This window comes from Phaseolus vulgaris, chromosome 3, assembly GCF_000499845.2.
Source record: "Phaseolus vulgaris cultivar G19833 chromosome 3, P. vulgaris v2.0, whole genome shotgun sequence".
Classification (NCBI taxonomy): domain Eukaryota; kingdom Viridiplantae; phylum Streptophyta; class Magnoliopsida; order Fabales; family Fabaceae; genus Phaseolus; species Phaseolus vulgaris.
Window position 1 is genome coordinate 20,713,135 of NC_023757.2, and position 24,604 is coordinate 20,737,738.

Consider the following 24,604-nt stretch of genomic DNA (forward strand, 5'->3'; position numbering starts at 1 on the left):
AATGGCTTAAGACATCGCTCACCCGATCTGCCTTATCAAAACGGGTCTTGACTTTCTCGCCACTGCTTGAACTTTTCCTGGTCGCCAAAGACTCTTGGCGATATCAGCTTTCTCCTGTCTTCATAACTTGGCCATTGTTCCTTTATCTGTGGGTAGAGGCGCCTTTCAGATCCTTCTCTACCTTCCTGAGCTTCAGAACAAAAAACCGGGTGGCTAGGCGTTCTCTTCGAACCTGCCTTAGCCACCCTCCAAACTTCTTCCACCCTTCACACCATACCTGAACTCGTTCGAGACGAGAAGGGTTTTATCTTGCCTGAATCGCTCATCGGCGATCAGGTCTTTAACTCGCCTGAACTCGCTCATCAGCGAGAAGGTCTTTTAACTCGCCTGAACTCGCTCATTGGCGAGAAGGTCTTTAACTCGTGCCTCTGCATTGCCCCAGGGGTTACATCTCCTCTCCCCCAGAAACACTGAGGACTTTTCATTGGTGCCTCTATATTGCCCCAGGGGTTACATCTTCTCGCCCCCAGAAACACTGAGGACTTTTCACTGGTGCCTCTACATTGCCCCAGGGGTTACATCTTCTCGCCCCCAGAAACACTGAGGACTTTTCACTCTTCCTCGCCTGCACTCGCTTGACGGCGAGGAGGTCTTTATCTCGCCTCAGAACGCGCGAGGGCGTTGAGGTCTTGTAACTGGTGCCTCCGATCGCCAAAAGACGATGAGGACTTTAACTTTAACTGATGCCTCTGATCGTCGAAAGACAATGAGGACTTTAACTTTAACTGATGCCTCCGATCGCCGAAAAACGATGAGGACTTAAAACTTTAACTGGTGCCTCCGATCGCCGAAAGACGATGAGGACTTAAAACTTTTTAGAAAGCATGCAATATATCTTTACTTGCCTTAAATCACATATAAGTGACAAGGTCTTTCTTCAAAACTTTCTGAAAACAACAAGCATGCAATCTAAAACAACCTTAAGCTTCGAAAACTCCTCTTTATTGGGTGGCCTCATTAAAAACCCTCCTTAGGGAAAAAAGAGTGCCCCCTCCAAACTGTTTTAACAGAAACATTGTAATATAACTTCGTGTTTGTCTTTACTTACAAAGTTCTCAACTGTAATATAACTTGAGGTGCGTGGCGTTCCAACTGCGAGGAATCGCCCCTCCTTCCAACGTCTCTAAGCGGTAGGCGCCGTTCCCGAGCGCCTCGGTTATTCTGAACGGTCCCGTCCACTTAGGCGACAGCTTATTCTCCATCTCGTACTGGTGGGCTTTTCTCATCACCAGGTCGCCCTCTCTGAACTGTCTCGGCATCACCTTCGAGTTATATCTTCGTTCAATCCTTCTCTTCACCGCCTCAGCTTTTAATCTCGCCTCTTCCCTGACCTCATCCAGTAGATCCAGGTTCAACCTTCTCTCCTCATTCGAGTCTTCCTCCACGAAGTTCTGGAATCTCGGCGAGCTCTCCTGGATCTCCACTGGAATCATTGCGTCGCACCCATAGACCAAACTGAACGGGGTCTCATGGGTTCCTGACTGCTCGGTGGTGTGGTACGCCCAGACTATGCGGGGTACCTCCTCAGCCCAGCTTCCTTTGGCTTTCTCTAGCCTTCTCTTCAAACCTCTCAGCAACACCCGGTTGGCTGACTCTACTTGGCCATTCGTCTGAGGGTGCTCGACGGATGCAAACACTTGTTGAATTCCCACCCCTTCGCACAGCTTCTTCAACAGGTGACTTGCAAACTGAGTCCCATTGTCCGACACCAGGCGCTTGGGCACACCAAACCGGCACACAATGTTCTTCCACACGAAACCTTCGATCTTGTGTGCGGTGATCTGGGCCACTGGTTCTGCTTCGATCCACTTGGTGAAATACTCAATCGCCACCACCAAGTACTTCATCTGCCTGATCGCCAGCGGGAATGGTCCCAGGATGTCGATTCCCCATGTATGGAACGGCCAGGGGCTGTAGATCGACTTCAACTCCTCGGGAGGCGCCTTGTGCCAATCGGCGTGCTGCTGGCATTGCTTGCAGCACTGCGCATACTTCTTGCAATCTTCTCTCATTGTTGGCCAGTAGTAACTTGCACGGAGAGTCCTTGCGGCCAGAGCTCGACCCCCGACGTGGCTTCCGCATATCCCTTCATGGAGCTCTGCCATAATTCTCGTGCATTTCTCGCCATGCACACATTCGAGGAGTGGGTGAGTGAACCCAAACCTGTACAGATCGCCATCAATCATTGTGAACTAGCTAGAATTCTTCTTTACCTTCCTAGCCTCTGTCGGATCCAGCGGGAGAAGGCCATCTGCCAGGCACCGCTTATACTGTGCCACCCAGGTGTCTGGCTCATGGGTTGTGCAGACCTGCGTCATGTTCACCTTCTCTCCCCGACATGCTCTTATTCTTGGCGACCTCAAGGTCTCTTGAGTCAAAGATCTGTGACTCCTCGCCGCTTTTTCCGTCGACTTGCTTATCTGAAGAACCAGGTGATCTGCTACAAATGCTCTTGGCGTCTTCAGAGTTTCTTGAATCACCGTCCTCTGCCTACCCCCCTTGCCTGAACTGGCGAGCTTAGCCAGCAAGTCAGCTCGGGCATTCTGCTCTCTGGGCACATGCACCACTTCAAAGGAGGCAAAGGAACTCTTCAATTCCTGCACATACTCCAGGTAAGCCGTCATTTGTGGATCTTTGGCCTGGAACTCGCCTGTTACTTGCCCCGTGACTAGCAGCGAGTCACTCTTTGCCATCAGCACCCTAGCTCCCATCTCTTTGGCCAGCAAAATTCCGGCGATCAGCGCCTCATACTCTGCTTGATTGTTGCTGGCCTTGAAGGCAAACCTCAAGGATTGTTCGATCAGCACGCCGTTTGGTCCCTCCAAGATGACTCCAGCACCGCTACCCTGCTGGTTCGACGATCCGTCCACGGAAAGCACCCAACGGAAGTCATCCCCTTCAACTCGTGTTGCTTCAGACGAGAGCTCGACCACAAAGTCTGCAAAGATCTGCCCCTTAATCGGGCCTCGGGGCTCATACTTAATATCAAACTCCGACAGCTCTACTGCCCACTTTACCATCCTCCCAGCAACGTCAGGCTTCTTCAAGACCTTCTGGATGGGCAAGTCGGTCATCACCAGTATCGTGAAGCTATGGAAATAGTGGCGTAACCTCCTCGCCGAAAATACCACAGCCAGCGCAGCCTTCTCCAGGGCCTGATATCTCGTTTCTGGGCCCTGCAGCACCTTACTAACAAAATAAATAGGCTTTTGAGCCTGATCTTGATCTTGGGCGAGCACCGCACTCACCGCCCTCTCAGTTACAGCAAAATACAACCTGAGAGGGGTTCCCACCAGCGGTTTGCACAAAACCGGCGGGCTCGCTAGATACTCCTTCAGCTTGACGAAGGCTTCCTCACACTCCTTCGTCCAGGTAAATTTGTTATTCCGCCTTAAGCACTGAAAATATGGGTGGCCCTTCTCTCCGCTAGCTGACACGAAGCGAGAGAGGGCGGCCATCCGACCTGTGAGCTATTGTACTTCCTTCACAGTGGTCGGGCTCCTCATTGCCAAGATGGCGGCACACTTATCCGGGTTGGCCTCTATTCCTCTTTCAGTTAAGAGAAATCCCAGGAACTTTCCAGCCTCTACGCCAAAGATGCATTTCTCTGGATTCAGCTTCAACCTGAACTTGGCGATCGTCGTGAACAACTCCTCCAAGTCCGCAACGTGCTTGCTTTTCTCTGGCGAGGTCACGACCATGTCATCTATGTACGCTTGCACATTCCTTCCCAGCATCGGTGCAAGTACTCGATCCATCAACCTCTGGTACTTGGCCCCGCGTTCTTCAACCCAAACGGCATCACCTTGTAGCAGTAGCACGATCTCTCGGTCATGAAGGCAGTCTTCTCTTCATCCATGGGATGCATCTTGATCTGGTTATACCCCGAGAAGGCATCCAGGAAGCTCAACAACTTACACCATGCAGCACTATCCACCAGGGCGTCTATGCTTGGTAAAGGATATGAGTCCTTTGGGCAAGCTTTATTCAGATCAGTGAAATCGACGCACATGCGCCATTTCCCATTACTCTTCTTCACCAGCACAACATTTGCCAGCCATTCAGGGTACTGGACTTCCCTGATGTGGCCTGCAGCGAGGAGTTTCTGTGTTTCGTCCCTGATCGCCTGCCTCCTCTCCTCGTTGAACTTTCTTCTCCTCTGCCGTACTGGTCTCACCAAGTTGTCCATCGCCAAATGATGGCACAAGAAGTCGGGATCGATCCCGGGCATGTCCGAAGCGGACCATGCAAACGCATCCAGATGTCGCTCTATCACCTTGGCGATCTGGTCCTGGAGCTCGACCTCCAGAGATCTTCCCAGCTTGAAGATCTTTCCTCCGATCTCTCTCTCGAGCCACTGCTCGACAGGTTTTGGCCTGGTTTCTCTGGCGATCACCGCCCTGGCGATTCCCAGCTCTCTCGCTTCCTCAGGGCGATTCCTCGCCTCTTCTTCCTCCAAGCCAGCGTTCCCCTCCCCCAGCTCGGCATCCACCATCACCACGTCTCTTCCGGCGGTCTCTTCTATTACCGTCGATCTGGGCTTCACACCAGGAGGCGGGGTGGTTGTCACGTAACTCATCGATCTCTTGTTTTTTAGGCTATTCTCATAGCACTTCTTCGCTTCTTTCTGATCGGATTTGATGGTGATCACCACCCCCTCCATAGACGGCAACTTCACCTTCATGTGCCGGGTCGACGGTATAGCGCCTATCCTGTTGAGCGTGGGTCTTCCCAGCAGGATGTTGTATGCTGAAGGAGCGTTTACGACAAGGTATTTGATTTTCTCCGTTCTCGAACCTGCCTCATCTGTAAACGTAGTCCTCAACTCTATGTACCCCCTGACCTCCACCTGGTCACCAGCGAAACCATACAAACACCCTCCATGGCCTCAGCTGGTCAAGGGGTAGCTCCAACTGCGTGAAAGTCGGCCAGAACATCACGTCTGCCGAGCTTCCTTGGTCCACCAGAACCCTGTGGACCTTTCTTCCTGCTGTGATCAACGAGATGACTATGGGATCGTTGTCATGAGGCACAACGTCCCGAAGATCTTGCTTGGTGAACGTAATGTCCACTTCCGGCGAGTGGTCTTCAAACATATCCGTCGTCATCACAGACCTCGCATACTTCTTCCTCTGTGATGCGGTGCATCCACCACCCGAGAAACCCCCTGCAATGGTGTGGATTTCCCTGTGTGTAGGCATCTCGTGCTGCTGAGCCTCTCCACCTGCTGGTTGGGAGCTCGACGCGCCCCCCGTCCTTCTATCCAGCAAATAGTCGTTTAGGAACCCGTTCTTAACCAAATCGTCGAGCTGGTACCCTAAAGCCAAGCACGAATCTACGGTGTGGCCAAAGCCCTGGTGAAACTCACACCAGGCGTCTGGCTTTGGTCCCAGCACCTTGTCGCCCACCTTCTCGGGCGCTTTCAACCTAGCTGATATATTGGGAATGGCGATCAGGTCCGCCAATCCCATGACAAACTTGTGCTTAGGCGGGCGATTGTACTCCCGGCATACTGGTTGCGGGCGTCCTTGGCCCCTGCCCTTGTTCTTCCTTGGATCATAAGGATGGCGAGTCCTCTGATCCCTCCTGGCCGCCGCTGTCTCCAGCACCCTCTGTGGCTGGATCCTGGTCTGGGCGCGTGGCCTAACGGGAGCCACGCTTCCTCTTTTCTCGGCGACTTCACTCTCATCGGCGATGTGGGCCACCGCAAGTCGCCTAACCTCAGCAAACGTGGCGGGGTGAGCCCTGATCAATGCCTCGCAAAATGGTCTCGGCAGCACGCCCTTCTTAAATGCATAGACCAGCATTTCTTCATCTTTAGCCGGCGATCGGACCATCTGCGCCCCAAAGCGATTCAGGTAGTCCCTGAGGGACTCTCCCTGATACTGCCTTATATCAAACAAATCATAAGACATCCTGGGCGGTGCCTTATTCACGATGTACTGCTCGACGAAAATCTTTGAAAATTGTTGGAAGTTGGTTATGTGACCGGTAGGCAGGCTCACAAACCATTCCAGCGCCGTTCCCTGGAGTGTGCTTACAAACATCTTGCAGTACACGGCGTTTGATCCTCCTGACAGCATCATCTGCGTATGGAAAGTGGTGAGATGAGCCTCAGGATCTTCCACGCCGGTAAAAATAGCCTTAACAGGTACCACACTCGCAGGAATAGGCATGTCTGTAATCGCCTGAGCGAAAGGCATAGGAAAAACACGAGGCGGCGTTGACGGCGCGACCTCTTCAGCAATAGGACGCCCTCGCTGCTCCTGAAGAGCTTGACGCAGCTCTTCAGTCACTTTGCTAAGCTCATCATTCCTGGCCCGAGAGGCGACCAGGTCCTCATGCATTCTCGCCTGTTCTATGCGCGAGGCTTCCACATTCGCCTGCAACGAACGCATAATCTCCACCATCTGCGCCATAGTCATGGCGCCGGCGCCTTCAGCAGTAACGGGCGCAACTGGACTTGAACGGTTGCTTCTCATTTTTCTCATGAAAACATGGCAAATCACAGAGTGCAATGAACAACACTTCCTTCAGCGACGATCGATTCAGCGATCAATCGGTCAGAACTTCGTGAAACTTCGCAAGAAACCTCAAGAACACAGCGAACCTCCACAGAAACCTGCAACTCCACCAGTAACCACCGCTTCTTCCTCGAAAAACCAAACAAGCCAAAGAACTCAAATCTTCACCGAACAAATCTCGCGTAAGCAGCAGAAAACTTCACCTCACCGAACAAAACCCCGAACGAACGGTGGAAAGCGCGAAATCACCGAACAAAACCTAGATGAACAGCGAACAATGGTTGCACCAGCACACAACCACACAGAAAACTGCGAAAACCTCCAAGAACTCACGCTGCGGATGGGAACAGGTTTTACACGGCCCCATGGTGGGCGCCTGATGATCCTGCCTGTTGACCAGAACGCTGGAGCTATGCCTCGTCAAACTTGGATCGACGTGTGCACCACGTTTGCCTCCGTCCTTCTCCGCGATCCACCTCAAGAACCTGCAAAAGAACAGAGCGGCGCCGCTGCGTCCGATCGCACTCCAACACCCAAGTCAGTGACTGAACCACCAAATACTAAGAGTAACACTCAAGAATTCTCTCAAGGAACCGTGAACCAGTTCTCTCTCCGTATACTCAAGAACTCGCAAGCGTAAAGAAGACAATCTAAATGTGCGTACCTTAGAAGTTCGTTGGGAAACCCTTATATACCTGGTCACTTTCTCTCTCCTGGCAGTTACACATCTGGACACGTGGCTCGCATCCAGCTGTACACGTGCCATCATCTGGAGCCTCCTTGACTTGGGCGCTGCTTCTGACTCTCCTTTGGCTAAGTTACTTACGCATGATACTGCTCAGTGCATAGTTAACTTGGAGCGCGATCTCTACTGGGATTGGCGAGTTAGGGTGCCTTCGTATACACCTTCCATGTGGTCTCGCCGGCCGCCTTCATGATCTGCACCACCTGTTCCACCGTGTATGCTCAAGCAAGCTGTCCCCCGACCTCATCCTCTGGCCAACTGGGAAATGTCTACCTGCCTTCATCTCCGGCGATGTGCTTGTTTCGGCGATCTCTGATCACTTGGTCGCCTGGGTTTACATCTGGCGACTTCCCCTTTAACCCGGTGACCGCCGGTTCTGGTGCGCTAGAGATCGGTGCACGCCACCTTAATAACTGGCGACTACACGAGCCCCCCGACCTCCTTCCCTTCTGCCAGCAAGGCGTCCCATCAACACGCCTATGCAATAGCTTGATGCCACGTCATCATTTCCGACTACCAGGGCGGTACAGTTACATTTATAGTTCGACACCTAAAATTTTAATATTATCCTAATTAATCTTTAGAACTTTTCAATTTTTTATAAATAGTTTTTAATATGTTTGAGTTAAATCATTTAAATGTGAATAACTCATTAATCATTTTCTTCTTTTTGTTGCAATTCATTATGTTAGCAAAATTATTTATGAAAACATTAGTAAATTTGAAAGATTAAATAGAATAACATAAAAATTATAGGTAAAAGAAATTAAGTGGGTTAAACCCAGGAGCAGAAATTGCTGTTGTTTGAGCATGTGGCAAGAGAATCATAATCGTTTTCTGAACTTAGCCCCAAAATTAAAGTTACTAACCCTATACATTTGCAGAGGCCAAATTTTGGTATATATCAAACCCTTCGTACTCTTCACCAAACCATTTCATATAACACGCTTAGGCACCTACACGTGGTGGACTTCTGCACCATTTCATATTAATAATATAAACAAATTTAGTGATATAATACTCTTTAATTCTTCTTTTTCTCAATTTACTTTAAAATAACTTTCTTTATCTGCTAAGAAAAAAATTATATTTAATATTTTTAAATTTTTTTGTATTAAGTTTATTATCTTATCCTTCTGATTTGTATTATTTTTCTTCATTCAATACTAAACATACACAGCAAGTGAGTGACACTGACACATGTTTCGGCACGTATAGATTTAGATAGTTAAATTTTATTCGTCAAAATAGTCTTGTAAAGCCCATGGGTTTGTTAATATTTTCAAAGTCAAATGAAATTACTATTTTTTGTATAATGTTAGAGAAAACTACAAAATATAGGATATTACTTTTTTATATTTATAAGAATAAAATATGTGTCACAAAGCTGGGCTCCTTAGCAATTATATATTTGTTTTTAAAGCTAGCTTAATTTTATCTGTAAAGAGTGCAACAGTTAAGAGTATTTTTCTATAATGAATTTTGTAAATAATAGAAATGAAAATTAGAGATGGGTGAGCGAATTTTTTGTATAGTATTTGACAGTACAAAAATTACACAGTATAGTTAAAATATAATTATGCATAGAGTAAAATTGTAATCTGTAAAAAGTTAGGCATTTTTAATTTTTTCTTATAGAACTAAATATTTTGTAAAATATAATATTAGGAACTATTAAGATTAAATCATAATAAAAAGCTTATTAAGATTAATCTTGTGATGGAGTTTTGAGTTATTTGGATGAAGTTTTAAGATCAAATGCTATTGTATTTATTACATATAAACTAAAAAAAAAACTCTAAAGCATAACTTACCCATGAATTCGCTCACTCATTCAACTTAATTAATATTGCTTTTGGCACAATATAATCTTTATCCATTTTAATTCTTTTACATTTATTTCTCTCACATCATTTTATTAATTTATCCAATTATTAGTTTATAAATACATGATTTTATATTAATATAAAAGTATTGAAGTATTTTAATATGGATAATTTAATCATTTTATTGTAGTTTTTTAATTTGAATAAAATTTTGGCATTAATAATCATAATAATATTAAATAAAATTAGTTTTTTTCTTCATGTTATATATATATATATATATATATATATATCATTATTGGGCCTTTATTGATGTTACGTGTTTTTAGTCCGTTAATTAGTGAAGATTTTCATATTTTATGCAACAGGTAAAGGGAAAATTGACTTTAAGAATACACTTCATTAATATAATTACAAACAATCGCATACAAAAGTTTACTAATTTTTATGATTAATTATTTTAAAATTTATACCGGGAATACTTTCTAATTAATTGATAATATAAGTCTTGTATATTAACAATATGTAAAAAGTTAAACTTTAACTATATAATTTAAATGTGAACGATATATCTTCATGTTCATAAAGTGGAAATAAATTGTAAAATAAAAAATTATAATTGTTAACAAAAAGAATTAATGGACATTTTATAATTAATTATATATGAGAAATATACTTCCATAATAATTACTGTGAGAATTGTATAATGGATAATTTCTACTTAATTGATAATACAATATTTATTTACGTTGTTAATATATAACAAAATTAAACTATAATTTGATCGATTTCCCAAGATATTTTGATGTCCATCAAGTGGAGGTTGCTTTAAATAGAAAAATAACAATTAGAATTGTTATCTTAAAGATTGATCTTGAAGCTAATAATTGGAGGGAAAGAAATTGAGACTATACATTTTGATTTTCAGTTTTGAATGGACAGACGGAAACTTATTTGTGAACTTTACGTTGCTGTCAAAAATAAGGGTAAGTTTGGATCATGCAGGTACATGAATTCAATCATGAGCAGGTCACGTCTTGATATAAATTCCACAGCACAAAGAATAAAAAGAAGGCCATCAATTAAAAACACTAACAAAGGATCATATGATGTTTCAAGTTTCAATATAAACTGCATGTCATGTCCCTCCTTCGTAAACTCATGATGCCAGAGTTTCTTTACCTTATTTTTCCTTCCACCTCTTCTCTTCATTTTTTACATTTATTAATTTTCTAAACCAAACGTTAATGTTGTATTGGTACAGAAAGGAAATTGAGGGGAAAAAAGAGAGAAAAGAAAGAAAGGATGAGAAAAATAGATTAAAAATATGAGTTGTTTAATTTGAAATAAATAATGCGAAGATAAAATTTATAAATGGTTTGGCTTGAAAAAATAAATTAATAAAAATAGTGTTATATTCTTTTACATTTTTGTCTGTTCTGACCACTCACCTTACACAAGGGAACCATTTTACTTTTTATCCTTTTCTCCTTCTTCTGAATTTTCAATTAGTTTCACTCTAAGTGGACTGTTCTTTGAACATAATTTTTTGATATGAAGAGCATACTGAAAAAAGGGTAACGGTGTGATTGTGATAAGACATCCGATATAATTAAGGGGTGGGGTATCGAAGTGAGATTATTAGTTTGGTATAAATAACAGAGTAAACTGCATTTTCCTTACCATAAAGTCATAAACTCCGCTCACAAATCCTCCTCCATATTTCTTTCCCACTCCCTTTTCAATTCAAGAACCCAGAAAAAAGAAAAACAAGAATCATCGTACCATTGCACACTTTCCCACAACCTCTTCTCTTTCCTCTACCTAATTAATCTAATATCCTCTTCCGTTTTTGTCACTGTGCCAAGAAAGCATAATCAGCAAGCAAGCCACAGCCAGAATTTAGAATTCATATTCAAGGTACGTCCGCGGCATATCTATCAATAAATACGCTATCTGCTCCATGAAATTCTAAAATTTTAATCCTTCTCAGTGTGCTTAATTTACATGAACATAGATATGCTTGTCCCCTGCCTCAAAATCTAGCAGCTCTAGAATAAATTTCCTCCATTTCATATGAATGACATTGCTTGCAGACCAAGCTCTTTTTTTTTTTTTTTTTTCCTTTCGGCATTTCATCCATTGCCCCGCTTGCTAGATTCTTTGATGTTTAAAAATGATGATTGGGTGCAATAAATTAAAGTAATCCCTTATGAGCTGGTTGTGGTGGTGCAAAGGATAACAAGAGTGAATAAAGAATGTTTGGTCAACTTGGCAGGTTAGGAGAAGAAAGAAAAGGCATGAACATGGTATCAGTGTCAGCGGTGTGCAAGGCGGTGGGGAGTTTCAACCCGGGAGTGACGATGGAGACGCTGTCGTTTTTCAGGCAGCGCAACAAGGAAAAGGTTGTGGTGATAGTTGGAGCAACGGGGACAGGAAAGTCAAAGCTTAGCATAGACCTTGCCACGCACTTCCCACCAGCGGAGATAGTCAACTCCGACAAAATGCAAGTGTACGAAGGTCTGGACATCACCACCAACAAAGTCACAGAAGAGGAGTGCCGAGGGGTCCCACACCATCTCCTAGGCACGGTCCAATCCAACATGGATTTCAGTGTCAACGACTTTTGCCACCACGCCACCCTCGCCGTTGGCTCCATTTTGAAACGCGACGGCTTGCCCATCATTGCGGGTGGGTCCAACTCTTTCCTCGACGCCTTGGTCAATCACTACCCTGACTTTCGGTTGCGCTACCACTGTTTGTTCCTCTGGGTCGACGTCTCCCTCCCGGTGCTCCATTCCTCTCTCTCCGCACGTGTGGATCGCATGATCCGCGCCGGCCAGGTCGACGAGGTTCGACAATTTTTCCAATACCACAACGACGACTACACTGTGGGCATTCGAAAGGCCATTGGCGTCCCCGAGTTTCATTCCTTTTTCCAAGCCGAAGCTGACGGAGCCGACGAGAGGACCAAGGACAAGCTCCTCCAGGCTGCCATTGCCTCCATCAAAATAAACAACTGCAACCTCGCCACCCGACAGCGCCACAAAATTCACCGCCTCCACGCCATTTTCAAACGGAACATGCACCGCCTCGACGCCACCGATGTTTTCCTCAGGAGCACTCCCCAAGAAGCAGAACAAGCGTGGGAGGATCACGTTCTATCCAAAAGCCGAAGGATTCTTCACAACTTCCTCTACGACGACACGCATGTTGATGTTGCTCTTGCTTCTGTTATTGCTTCTTCGTCGCCGCCCATGGCTGCTGCCGCCGCAACTCGCTAGACATAGGGCCGCCCCCGCAAAATCTAGCACTATAGAGAAAATTAAATTAAACGTCGCCACTGACATGCTACCGATGACACTACATGCCATTTCACATATCTTTTTTTAGTTTTGTTTGGTTTCACAAAAAAAGGAGGTTTACTTACTATATGTATAATCTTTTGTTACTCACTACTATATGTGTAATGTGTTACTATCATCACCCAAATACTACTACTTAACAGTGATCCATGAGTTAATTATATCAATGAACCTCACCTTATGCCCACTACATTACTGTCACTGTTTGCAAACTTTAACCGCCAAGTAATGCTTCTTACATTTGCTTTTCTATATTATAATTTCTAATATATCAAAATGAAAAATGTAAGATATTCCTCCACTGGAATTTGGTGTAAGCTAAAAGAGTCCAAACAAAAATTTCAGAAATAAGATACCGCATAATTGTTGAAATTCATTTAAAAAATATGAAAAATTATGGTTATCTTATTTGGTTTGGGTAATAAAAATTTAGATCTCGAAACCCAACATTTGAATGGTATTTAATTAATAACGGCAATATATTTAAAAGAATGTATTAAAAATAGTAATAAAAATAGAGAATGAGGCATATATTTGATTATGTTGGTGTTTTTGACTTAGGAAGTTGGGGCGCCTCTGTACTTTTAGGCTTTCTGAAATCTTCCGTACCGATAGGGTGCGGTGCACCTGCAATAAACTTCCTAATCTTGTCTCTTCGTGGGGTCCAAACCTTTGTTGTAGATCCTCTCTTATATGTGTGAGGTTTATGCCTCTTTCTCTGAAGTAGCACGCCAACAACACAGTGGAGTTTTCCTCATAGCGCGTCTTTGGATAAAAGGAAAACACCACACCACAGCAAATCAAAATTCCTTTATTTTTTTTATCTCTAATAATTGATTATGAACTCCGTAGTTACTTAAGATATTGAGATTGGATTTGGAATACGAATATCTGAAAGGGCGTTTTCATGAACCTGTGATGTGCAATCTTAATCACCATCCAGGAGAGAAGCCAAGCCAACCCCAATGCCGGAATCAATTAGTGTTGTTTTGATGATGAAATCGAATGTACGCAATCTCTTATGATGAAGAGATGGAGTTCAGAAGGGAAACTGTTCAACACTTTGTAAGTATGCTAAAACTGTCACGTAAAATTTCTGTTGAAGAATATTACACATGTAGCCTTAATTTCTATAAAATTTGACAACTGATTCTACACGTTAAATCAATTGAATTAATTATTTTTGCAGGTACATTGATTCTGAGTAACTAAACTAATTACTCCATATATTCTTATGCCCAGTGTTTATGGAGAATCTTGAAAAAGAGACAAAAAGAAGCCAGAAAGGGTTAAATATGGTGGCGGCAATGGACTTTCTCTTCACCCCGATTCCAACCAATATATAACTAAAACAGTTTGCTTTTATATATATACTCCCACTCATTATTAAGTTATTATTTTTTTTTTATAAATTTCACATAAAAATTGTGAAGACAAAAAAAAAGTAATTATTTAAAAGTGCTTACTATTTTTTGTGAACCTTCCTTATTTTAAAATGTAAATCATATAGTTAGAGTGCAATAAATTTTTGTGTGCATAAAAAATGAGATTTATAAAGGAATGAATGAATGTGGTCAAAATCAGCTTTTTAGCAAAGGCGCATAGTGTATTGACTCCGCATAACCGCATCCCATTAGAAAAAGGAAAAGATAAAAGGAGTAATAATTTTACAATATTGCTGCCAGTAGGCATCTTTCTCCACCTCAAATTACATGCATAGAATATATATCTGCCAAGTAAAAAAAAGTATAGTATATATCTGTTCTTATATAATAATAATAAGAACAGATATATCATTATCACGATCAGCCTTTTGCTACCCATCTCTAATAATTAATACCTATATCATTATCTTTATGTTCTAGGTTATTACCTCCTTTTGCATGTACATCTGTGAATTCTAGATCCACTACTACTTCTCCCTCTCATATCATGTCATATTTATTATTATAATTATTATTATTATATTGTAAATAATTTATTATACAAGCTTTATATATGGAAGGTAATAATTGATATTTTGTATCAGATTACTAATCTCACTAATATAGTATAGTAAGTGAGCTTGTATGTTAGATTGTAGAGAGCCGACGTATAAAGTTTGTTATAGGACAACAAACTGACACCTTCTTTTCTTCCTAATCACTATTGAACAGTTGTTGGTGTTAAGGATTGTGAAAGAGAAATATATATGCACAACTCCATTTTTTTATACAACCACATTACAACTTTTAATATTATTATTTTAATATTATTTTAATAATTTAATTACAAATTTATTTTTTATTATATATATTTATTTATAAACTTATCACATTGTCACACTATCATTTTACTCCTCTCGTTTACCTATTTTGTCAGTGGTACTTGGAGTACAGTACAACTTCTACTTTCTTGTCATCTATAACTTCTCACTCACATACCTACTATATATATATATGTCTTTTCTCTCCCTCTTCACTTGTGAGCGATTGTTTGATGTTGTTGTTTTATTAGGAGATAATAATTTTTCTTTACCTTATTCTCCATGTATTTTTGTAGTTATTTTTCATCTTGCTAATATTCTAATTATAAGGGAAATTTGTATACATTTATATATAATAAAATAGAGAAAACACAAGTTTCAATAAAACTTTTACCCTTCAATAAAAACAAGTTGTATGGTTGTAGGCATATTTTTTTTTAATGTTTTACTTGATCTGTTTAAAGGGAAGACAAGGTAGATAAGTGCTGTAAACCTGCAGGTGTGATCAGATTATCTATGTAACAAAAATTAGGATTAATGAAAAAAATAGAAACATGCTTAATCACAACTTTTTTTATTATGATTATGCATGTATATAATTTATTTTCTTTAATAGGATTGGAATAACCTTAAAATACTTTTATTTATTCATTATTTTTGTTGTTATAAAAATAATATTATATAATTAAATTACTAAAACAATAACTTATCCAATGCAAATTTAAAATTTGCAATAATAAACAAAATCCCGTACACGACAAATGTTGTTTTACAAACATGAGTTGTAATATGTCAACTTTTTTGAATTTGTGTTATCTATTTTTTTTAGGTCTTAGTTGGACTAACTTATTTTTTATATACTAACTTTGTAAATTATTCGAATATTTTAATATTATATAGTTTTTTAAAAAAAAGCAAGATATCAATGGATAAATAAAAGTTTAAAATTATTGAAGTTATTAAAAGAAATGTTTCAGAATGTAATGATGTCTAATTGTAAGTATGATGTAAATAAATATTGTGCATGAGTACGGAGTAAAAGAAGATATAGGTACATATGCTAGTGATTATGGATTATAAAGATGTTCATTGTCATAGTTAAAAAATATCTTATATAATATGTCTAATTATTTACTTATATAATTATTTAATATTATGATTTTATAATTCTTCATATTATATTAATATTTTTAATATTATGTATATAATTATTATGATAATAGGTGGTAGGTAATAGAGATTCGTGGGTGATAGTTGGTAGGTAATAGAGATTCGTGGGTAATAGTTGGTAGGTAATAGAGATCCGTAGGTAAAAGTTGGTAGGTAATAAGATCTGTGGGTAATAGTTGGTAGGTAATGCTGAATTTACGTACGGATTCAGAATCTGTGGGTAATATCCGTAGGTAATGTTGTTCGTAGGTAATATTCGTAGATAATGGTGAATTTACCTACGGACTTAGATCCGTGGGTAAAAATCCGTAGATAATACGTATTTTTTTTGTAGTGTATATAATTGTTATTTAATATTTTAATATAAGAATTATAAATAATTTCTTTCATAAAATTTCAATTCGAAAAAATGTAAGTATATGATTTTTATGAATTGTTGATAATAACGTATTTTATTTTTATAATTTAATAAAATATAACCAATATTTACCAATATAAATATGTTAATATTCTAAAAAAATAGAAATAAAACACAAATTTCATATTTAAACATTCTAAAAAAAAACAGAAATAATTTTTTTTTTATATTTAAACATTTTAAAAAAATAAAAATAAAACATAAATTTCATATTTAAACTATATATATATATATATATATGTAGAGAGAAATAGGACAGGTATACTCAACCCTCGGTGACCATCATGAATCGTTCCCATCTTCTTTGTTCCGCAAATCAGAAAATACTTTTCTCAATGATAACCACACAAAGCCATTACTTATTATCTCATTCATTCTGCTTTTAAGTTGTTTTTCTATATTTATGAAAATAAAATATACAATTGGCCTTGAGACACATCGTGATGAATAATTGGTTGTCTCACTTGATTTATATTGTTAAAAAAATTGTAAAAATTGTGAACATGATTAACTAAATATGAACATATATAAATAATAATTAAAAAGTAAAAAAAATGAATGGAGTTATGGTTAAAAAATAAATATCATTATCTGATAATAAAAAAACAAGTTTGAAGCAAAGCAAACAAATTTGACCCACAGCCATGATTCTGTTTACAATACTGGATGTATTCCGAAGGGTTGTAAAGCTTCCTTTGTTGCTCTAGTACCCAAAGTCAGGGATCCTGCTAAGCTTGAGCAGTACATACCAATATCCCTGGTGGGCGCCTTGTATAAGATCATCGCAAAGGTGTTGGCGGAAAGGATTAAGAACGCTCTCCCTTATGTTATTGATGAAAGCCAATCGGCATTTCTCAAGGGAAGAGGAATCCTAGATAGCATTCTTATGGCTAATGAGGTGGTAGAGGACTTGAGGAGAGGCGGAATGAGTGGTCTCTGCTCAAAAGTGGACTTTGAGAAAGCATATGACTCAGTTAGATGGGACTTCCTCTATGATATGCTACAAAGGATGGGCTTTCACAATAGGTGGATCCTGTGGATTAGGGGGTGTAAGGAGAGCGCATCGGTATTAGTTCTGGTAAATGGAAGCCCAACAGAAGAGTTTATACCATCTAGAGGGTTGCGTCAGGGTGATCCATTAGCACCTTTTCTCTTTCTGGTGGTAGCAGAAGGTCTTACGGGGATAGTAAGGGAAGCTGTAAAGGTCGACCTTTTAACTGGCCTGAAGATAGGAAGAAAGGGGACCCTTATGAGCCTCCTACAGTTTGCAGATGACACCTTATTCTTTTGTGAGGACTCCTTCATCAATGTGGTGACTCTGAAGGCTATTCTAAGGGGTTTTGAGATAGCATCAGGGCTAAAAATCAATTTCCACAAATCAAAGCTCACAGGTATTAATGTCCTTGATAAAGACATTGAATGCTACACCAAGACTCTAAATTGCTCTATGATGAAAACACCGTTTAATTACTTGGGTATTGAGGTGGGGGGTAATCCAAGGAAGAAAAAGTTTTGGGAGCCTGTCATGAATAAACTGAAGTCTAGACTTAGCGTATGGAAAGGGAGATTCCTATCTATGGCAGGCAGAGTATGTTTGGTGAAATTTGTCATCTCTGCGCTACCGCTCTATTACCTCTCTCTGTTTAAAGCTCCGGAGTCGGTATGCAAAAGCATCATCAACATTCAAAGGAGGTTCTTGTGGGGCTGGGGAAAGGATAATAAGCCGATATCATGGATAAGCTGGAAAAACATTTGTAAACCGCGGGAGGAAGGAGGTTTAGGCATTCGTGACATTCGGAAGTTCAATATAGCACTTTTAGCTAAGTGGAAGTGGAGATGTATATCGAACGAGAAAGAGAAATGGAAAGAGTGCTTGGAGTCAAAGTATGGTACGGAACAAGATGGAAACCATACCCCACTGAACCATCAATCTTGGTGGTGGAGAGATCTAGTAAAGGTATGCCGGCAGGGAGGGGGAGAAGGATGGTTTAAAAAAGAGGTTAGCTGGAAAGTAGGGAAAGGAGATCAAGCAAGATTTTGGGAGGATATATGGACTGGGAATGCCATCCTTAAGGCTCTGTTTCCTAGACTATTCTCTTTGTCATTACATCAGGGCCAGACGGTGGGAGAGGTTGGGATGTGGGAGGAGTCAGTGTGGCAGTGGAAGTTAAGGTGGAGACGCAACAGATTTGAGTGGGAGGTCCCCCTCGAAACCGAGTTTGGTATGCTTATTTCCAGGGTCACTATGAAAAAGGATGAACAGGATAAGCAAGTATGGAGGAGGGACGAATCAGGGAACTTTACAGTGAAGTCTGCATATAAATGCCTTGAAGAGCCCGAAGGAGGAACACAAATATCGCCTTTTGGCTATCTTTGGAAGACAAAAGCGTTTCCTAATGTGCTGATCACTGCGTGGAGAGTGCTTTTGGGTAGACTACCAACAATGGAGTGTTTGAGCAAGAGAGGGGTGATGGTGAACACCACAGAATGTGCCCTTTGCCAGACCAAGGAGGAAACGTGTCAGCACCTATTTGTAGAATGTAAGTATGCAGTACGGTTGTGAGACTTATGCTTTAGATGGGTTGGTATATGGTCTGTCCAACACAATAATCTTAGGACCAATTTTGAAGGTTTTTCCCTCCCCCAACACTCCTATAAACAAAACCTGATCTGGAAAGGTGTGTGGGGCAGCTGTAGTCCGATGTCTATGGGAACATAGAAACTCCATTGTCTTCAACCAAAGAGTTGTAGATGCAGAAGAAGTTTTCCACAATGCCCAACTTAAATCGTGGTTATGGTTGAAACACAAGGAAAATAATTTTTGTTACTCCTATGCAGAATGGGTTATGAACCCGCTGACCTGCATTTGCAGTATCAAATAACAAGGGGAGGCATATAGCAGGCTAGACGGGCTAATGGTGGTGCTGCTGGAAAGAAGGAGGATAAGGACTGGGTAATAGCCACTATGGTTGGAGCAAGGAAGTGGCATGGGTACAGTAGGTCTCTGATGGAAGTGGCAAATCTGGAGAGGATGGTACTACAGTCGGTGATCGTCGAAGGTATGCAAGTCAACATGATCGCCGGTCGGTGAAATGGTGCTCTACATAGATCAACATGATTGCCGATCGGTGAAGCGGCATTGTCCATTTGTGTGCAGTCGGTGGTCGCCGAAGTTATACAAGGTCAACATGATCGCCGGTCGATGAACCGGCGACCTCCATGCATACGTAGTAGGTGGTCGTCGAAGTTATGCAAAGCTCAACATGATCGCCGGTAATTGAAACGGTGATATCCATAGGTCAACATGATCGCCGGTCGATGAAGCGGCGCTCTCCATATCTGTGTAGTCGGTGGTCGTCGAAGTTATGCAACACTCAACATGATTGCCGGTAATTAAAACGGCGATAGTCAATATGATCATCGATCGAGGAAGCGGCGTTCTCCATATGTGTGTAGTCGGTGGTCGCCGAAGTTACTTGAAACGGCGTGCTCCATATGTATGTAGTCGGTGGTCGCCAAAGTTATACAAGGTCAACAGAATCGCCGCTCGATGAAACGACGATCTCAATGCGTGCGTAGTCGGTGGATGTCGAAGTGATGCAAAGGCTAACATGATCGCCGGTCGGTGGTCGTCGAAGTTATGCAAAGATAATCGTCGGTCGAGGAAGTGGCGTGCTCTTTATGGGCGTAGTCGGTGGTCGCCGAAGGCAATGTGCATGGGTAACTCGTCGCGTGACGAGGTGAATGTAGAGGGCATCGGTTGTGGACGTCTCGAGTTGTATGTTGCTTAAGGTAACCTGTTGGCTGTTTTTTGGGTATGGTTGTCTCACTTTAAGGTTGCTCTGCCACAACCATAAAGGAGAGTCTTTTGTGTGGATGATGTAGGAAGTCCACTTCTGGACTACTGTATATGGGTTGGAATACCCCTAAAATATCCCTTAATTTTATTTATTCATTACTTATAAAAAAAAAAACAAATTTGACCCAAATATTACCAAACACTCCAAATATTTATTTGCGTGTGGGCGATCCATGAGTTAATCAAATAAACACTTATAATTAATATGATTGGACAAAAAGTAAGAAGTACCAGAATACATATTTTTATCTAGTTAACAGAAATAAAAATGACTTTAGATTTATGATATTTTTTTATTTTTTTAATTTATTTTTTCTCTTTTCCCTATTTTTACACCTTCTAAAAAAAGTGTCGGTCATGATTAATGAATACATAACGGTACAAAACGATGGTCACAGGGTGGAGAAAACATCATTACTATTTTTTCAAAGGTGTTTTGAAACCATTTATTAATGGGATAAATCACACACCCATTTTTATCTATTTATTTAGAATTTTTCTATTTTTTTTTATGTTTAAATGGTAACCTTTTTTACAGTACTTGGATACACTGTATAAAAAAAATTCTTAGATATGTAATATTTTCCAATGTTAAAAAGAGTCGTTTCAAATTCTAAAAAAACTCACATATATTACGGAAATTCGGGCAAACTATACTTTTACTGTAAATTTTTTTCTATCAAAGAATTTTATATATAAAAAATAAATATATTTAATTAAAATGCTTAAAAGGTTCTTATTGCGTATTTTTATTTAAATCAATAAAAATTAAAAAAACACTAGAATTAAAAGAATAAATAATTTTACTTTTTAAAATATTTAAAAATAAATATGCATGATGAGAAAATAGAAAAAATGAGTGGCAACCTTACCCTGCATCCCCATTTTTGATACCCTTTCTGTTTGTCGATAGTAGGATAGTTATTTAGCTTGATGAAGATGAATCTAAGGGTCTTTTGCTAGAGGACAAAAAAGGAATAAAAGGGTCTTTTGCTAATAATATTATATAGATGAAAGTATCCCATCAATCCCATCTTTGTGGTCAACCCATACGGTGCCAGGTTTTATTTTTAGTCATTTATATAAAGCTGGTGATATTTTGACACTTATTAAATAAAAAACATTTATTTAACAACTTAAAATAATAAGTTAATTTAAAATTTCAATATACATTATTATATTATTAAAATGGGTTATAAAGTATATGTAATTGTTTTAAGGAGTTTGAGAGTATTATTTTTCTTTACATACGTAGTACCATATATATTAAGAGTGAAAATATCATATTTCATTTTTTAAGTGTAGAGGAAAGAAATCAATTTTTAAGTGGAGGAGTTACCCATCTGAGAATTCAAACTATCTTGTTGAATCAAGATAACCTAATAATAATAATAATAATAATAATAATAATAATAATAATAATAATAATAATAATAATAATAATAATAATAATAGTGTAGTAATAATAATTTGCATGGCTTTGAAATTTTGAATCAACTGAAAAAGCAATAATTGGATACCGAAGGAAAGATAGAGTATTTCTTACAAGAAACGAGTTTAGCAGAGTTGAGTTTTTGAGTTCATTTGGGTCAAATAGATCTCAGATTCAAAATCAATTTCAAACATAAGTTTTGAACTGTTGAGATACTGAATTTCAGACTAATATAGTTTTTCCAAAATCTATTTATATAGATTTTGGTTTATTTCACTTTAATATCAGATTGTATTATATTTCTTTAATAATATAAAAGTTTTGAGTTTTCTCTCTTACCTGCTAGCCTCTTTCTCTTTCTCTCGTGTGGAACCCTAATATCGTGATGGGTTACCATCTCCAAGACGAACCAAAAGATCTAGACGCATTATTTCTCCTAATTAATGTACTTATAACATGTGCATAATGACAAGTTTTCAACTGTTATTCAAAGCAACCCAAAAGTCTTAAAATAAGTTGGAAGATTCAAACTCCTCTAAACTATAAACTTGAATTTTTCTATGTAAAGAAACTCCTATCTTGGTTTGGTGATGCAACAGAAGCGATACATAGAAATACAATACTGGTTTGACGGTAGACGAAAAATGATTGAAACGTAATAAAAGATAAACGTATTTGTCGGTGGAAAATTGTTAACAATGAGGCAATGCACTTGTAACTTGGAGAAATGCGATAGACAGCGACGAGATGCGATTGCGAGAGAGAGCGACGAGGCAGAAAAATAGATCGTTTTGATAGATTTTTTGTCAATAAATAAAAGTAAATAATATAGTGATTTCACTCTTTCCTTTTTGTTCTATAATTCCATTCCAGTTTTATTTATCATGTAAACCAACGTCACTTTGGATGCGATGAAACTTGAAGCTGGACGGTGCCGCCATTTTGTAGTTTGAAGATCATAATCAGAATGCATGTTTTTTCTTAATATGACTCTCTACCCACTCTCCCATTTCATCACATAATAAGTAGGACTAATAATAGTGTGCACGTGTGCATTCTTGGCTGGCTCAGACAACCATATTAATCAAGGCCTAGGCATTTTCTTTGTACCTTCCTCGAATGGTCCCTCACTTTGTCTCTTTTTCACCTCCTTTCTTTTCTGGGTCAAGTTTTACGGTTTTCAACCAATTTCTATATATTCGACACATCATACTTTTATTAATTTATAAAAAAAAAAAAAGTAACGAAACTTGATTACATGTAAATATGGATTGAGACTGCAGTGATTTAAGATTATGAAACAAGTTGTCGTAATTCTTGAATATTGTAGCATTGGTCCATACCAGGAGTGGGTGATTGTCCAGGACCACGTTTTACAACTAAGAAACGCGTAACAAGCTCTAGCTACACGGTTTTGGAGGTTGGCCATTGGATGGAATCCTCACTATTTTATATACAAGCTTCGACTTAGTTTTTATAGTGTATTTGTTAGGTCAATTTTTCTCTATAAAACTCTTTGTTAATCTAATGCTATTCCTATGTATATCTTCCACTTAGATTTCTCATCGTTTTGGATTGGGGATTGGATTTGTCACATCATCATCGTATCTCCAAATAAAGTTATCTTAGATTTGCATGCGTTTCTGCACATATATAATATATATTATTGAAACGTGATAACAATGTAGGTGCAAACGGCTCACTCAAGTCTTTGTTTTTCAGTTGTTAGCCTGCTATGTTTGTTTTTCATACTCTAAATAATCGATAATCTGTGTATATAGTGAAGAAAAGATAAAGAATCTTTGAAGCCTGCAAAAGTAGACACATGCGCATTGTGACATTCCTTTTACAACGCCCAGTGCCATAATTTTAGTATCGGAGAAAGATTTGACGCTATCATGTTATGCCGCCTAATAAGTTGCATGCGCATGTAAACGGATTAACTAAACATCTGCAATTAATGTCGATTCTATTCTTCTAACTACCCATTATAATAAATTTTACTTCTTCTCCAAAACAGATCTCTCTCTATCCTTTTCCTTATTATCACATCAATCTCTTTAACTTTTAAAATCAAAACTTCCAATCCATTCAACATAATTTTTCTTAATAACATACTTACTACTCAAATATTTAATTCAAAAAATGCTTTCTTTCTATTTCGAAGTAGATTTCTCTCTCTCTCTCTCTCTCTCTCTCTCTCTCTCTCTATATATATATATATATATATATATATATATATATATATATATATATATATATATATATATATATATACCCTTACATAAGAAAATCGAATTTTGATATAATTTAAAATGGACAATTTTTTATACGTATTTTTTCGTGTAGTTGTATTTTTCTACTATGACACGTACGTCTTTTGATTTTTTATATAAAATTAAGTTAGTATTTTTCATTTTTTTTTATCAGGAATGAATAAAATTAATAAAAGAAACATTTGTCGGGTGTCCAACCTTGTACAAAAGACTAACCAAAGATCAATCAAAGACCAGCTAAAAGCCTACAAGACTACATAAAACAACAGCTAAAACCAAACAGATTATAAGCTTTGCAATGTTCCCAAACCTCCACACATAAACCATCCTTTACTGTAGTCTTTGATAAACTGATTAGAACTACTTCCTTCATAAATGCTGCTCTAAAAGACTTGAAACTACAGTATAAAATTACTAAACAGATCTAACACCTTCTGGACTCAAGCCACCATAGCATCTTGAACAGCTCTTTACACTTGTGCTATTTGGACTCAGGTTCTAACATCTCCAAGCCTTTCTTATTCCAACTACCATAATCCAGCTCCATGCTAACATATACTTTACTCACCTTTGACCCTACACTCCCCTCTTGAAGTTAGTACTTTTCAAATTTAATCAGTTTTTTTTGTTTAGGGTTTAGGAGATTAGTTTGTTTATCTTCTGTTTATTCTATATTAATTTTCC

At 39.2% G+C, this 24,604-nt stretch overlaps 1 protein-coding gene across 1 annotated transcript; it reads left to right on the forward strand.

The window, feature by feature from the left end:
* The first annotated feature begins 10,815 nt into the window (after positions 1–10,815).
* Positions 10,816–12,687, forward strand: LOC137806839 (adenylate isopentenyltransferase 5, chloroplastic-like). The gene is made up of 2 exons (XM_068607151.1): positions 10,816–11,075; positions 11,434–12,687. The coding sequence occupies exon 2, from the start codon at positions 11,456–11,458 to the stop codon at positions 12,437–12,439; it is 984 nt and encodes a 327-aa protein (XP_068463252.1). The 5' UTR covers positions 10,816–11,075; positions 11,434–11,455; the 3' UTR covers positions 12,440–12,687.
* Positions 12,688–24,604: the final 11,917 nt, after the last annotated feature.

Excerpts from the sequence above, each read along its gene's own strand:
- LOC137806839 (XM_068607151.1), top strand. The coding sequence starts at position 11,456 with ATGAACATGGTATCAGTGTCAGCGGTGTGCAAGGCGGTGGGGAGTTTC.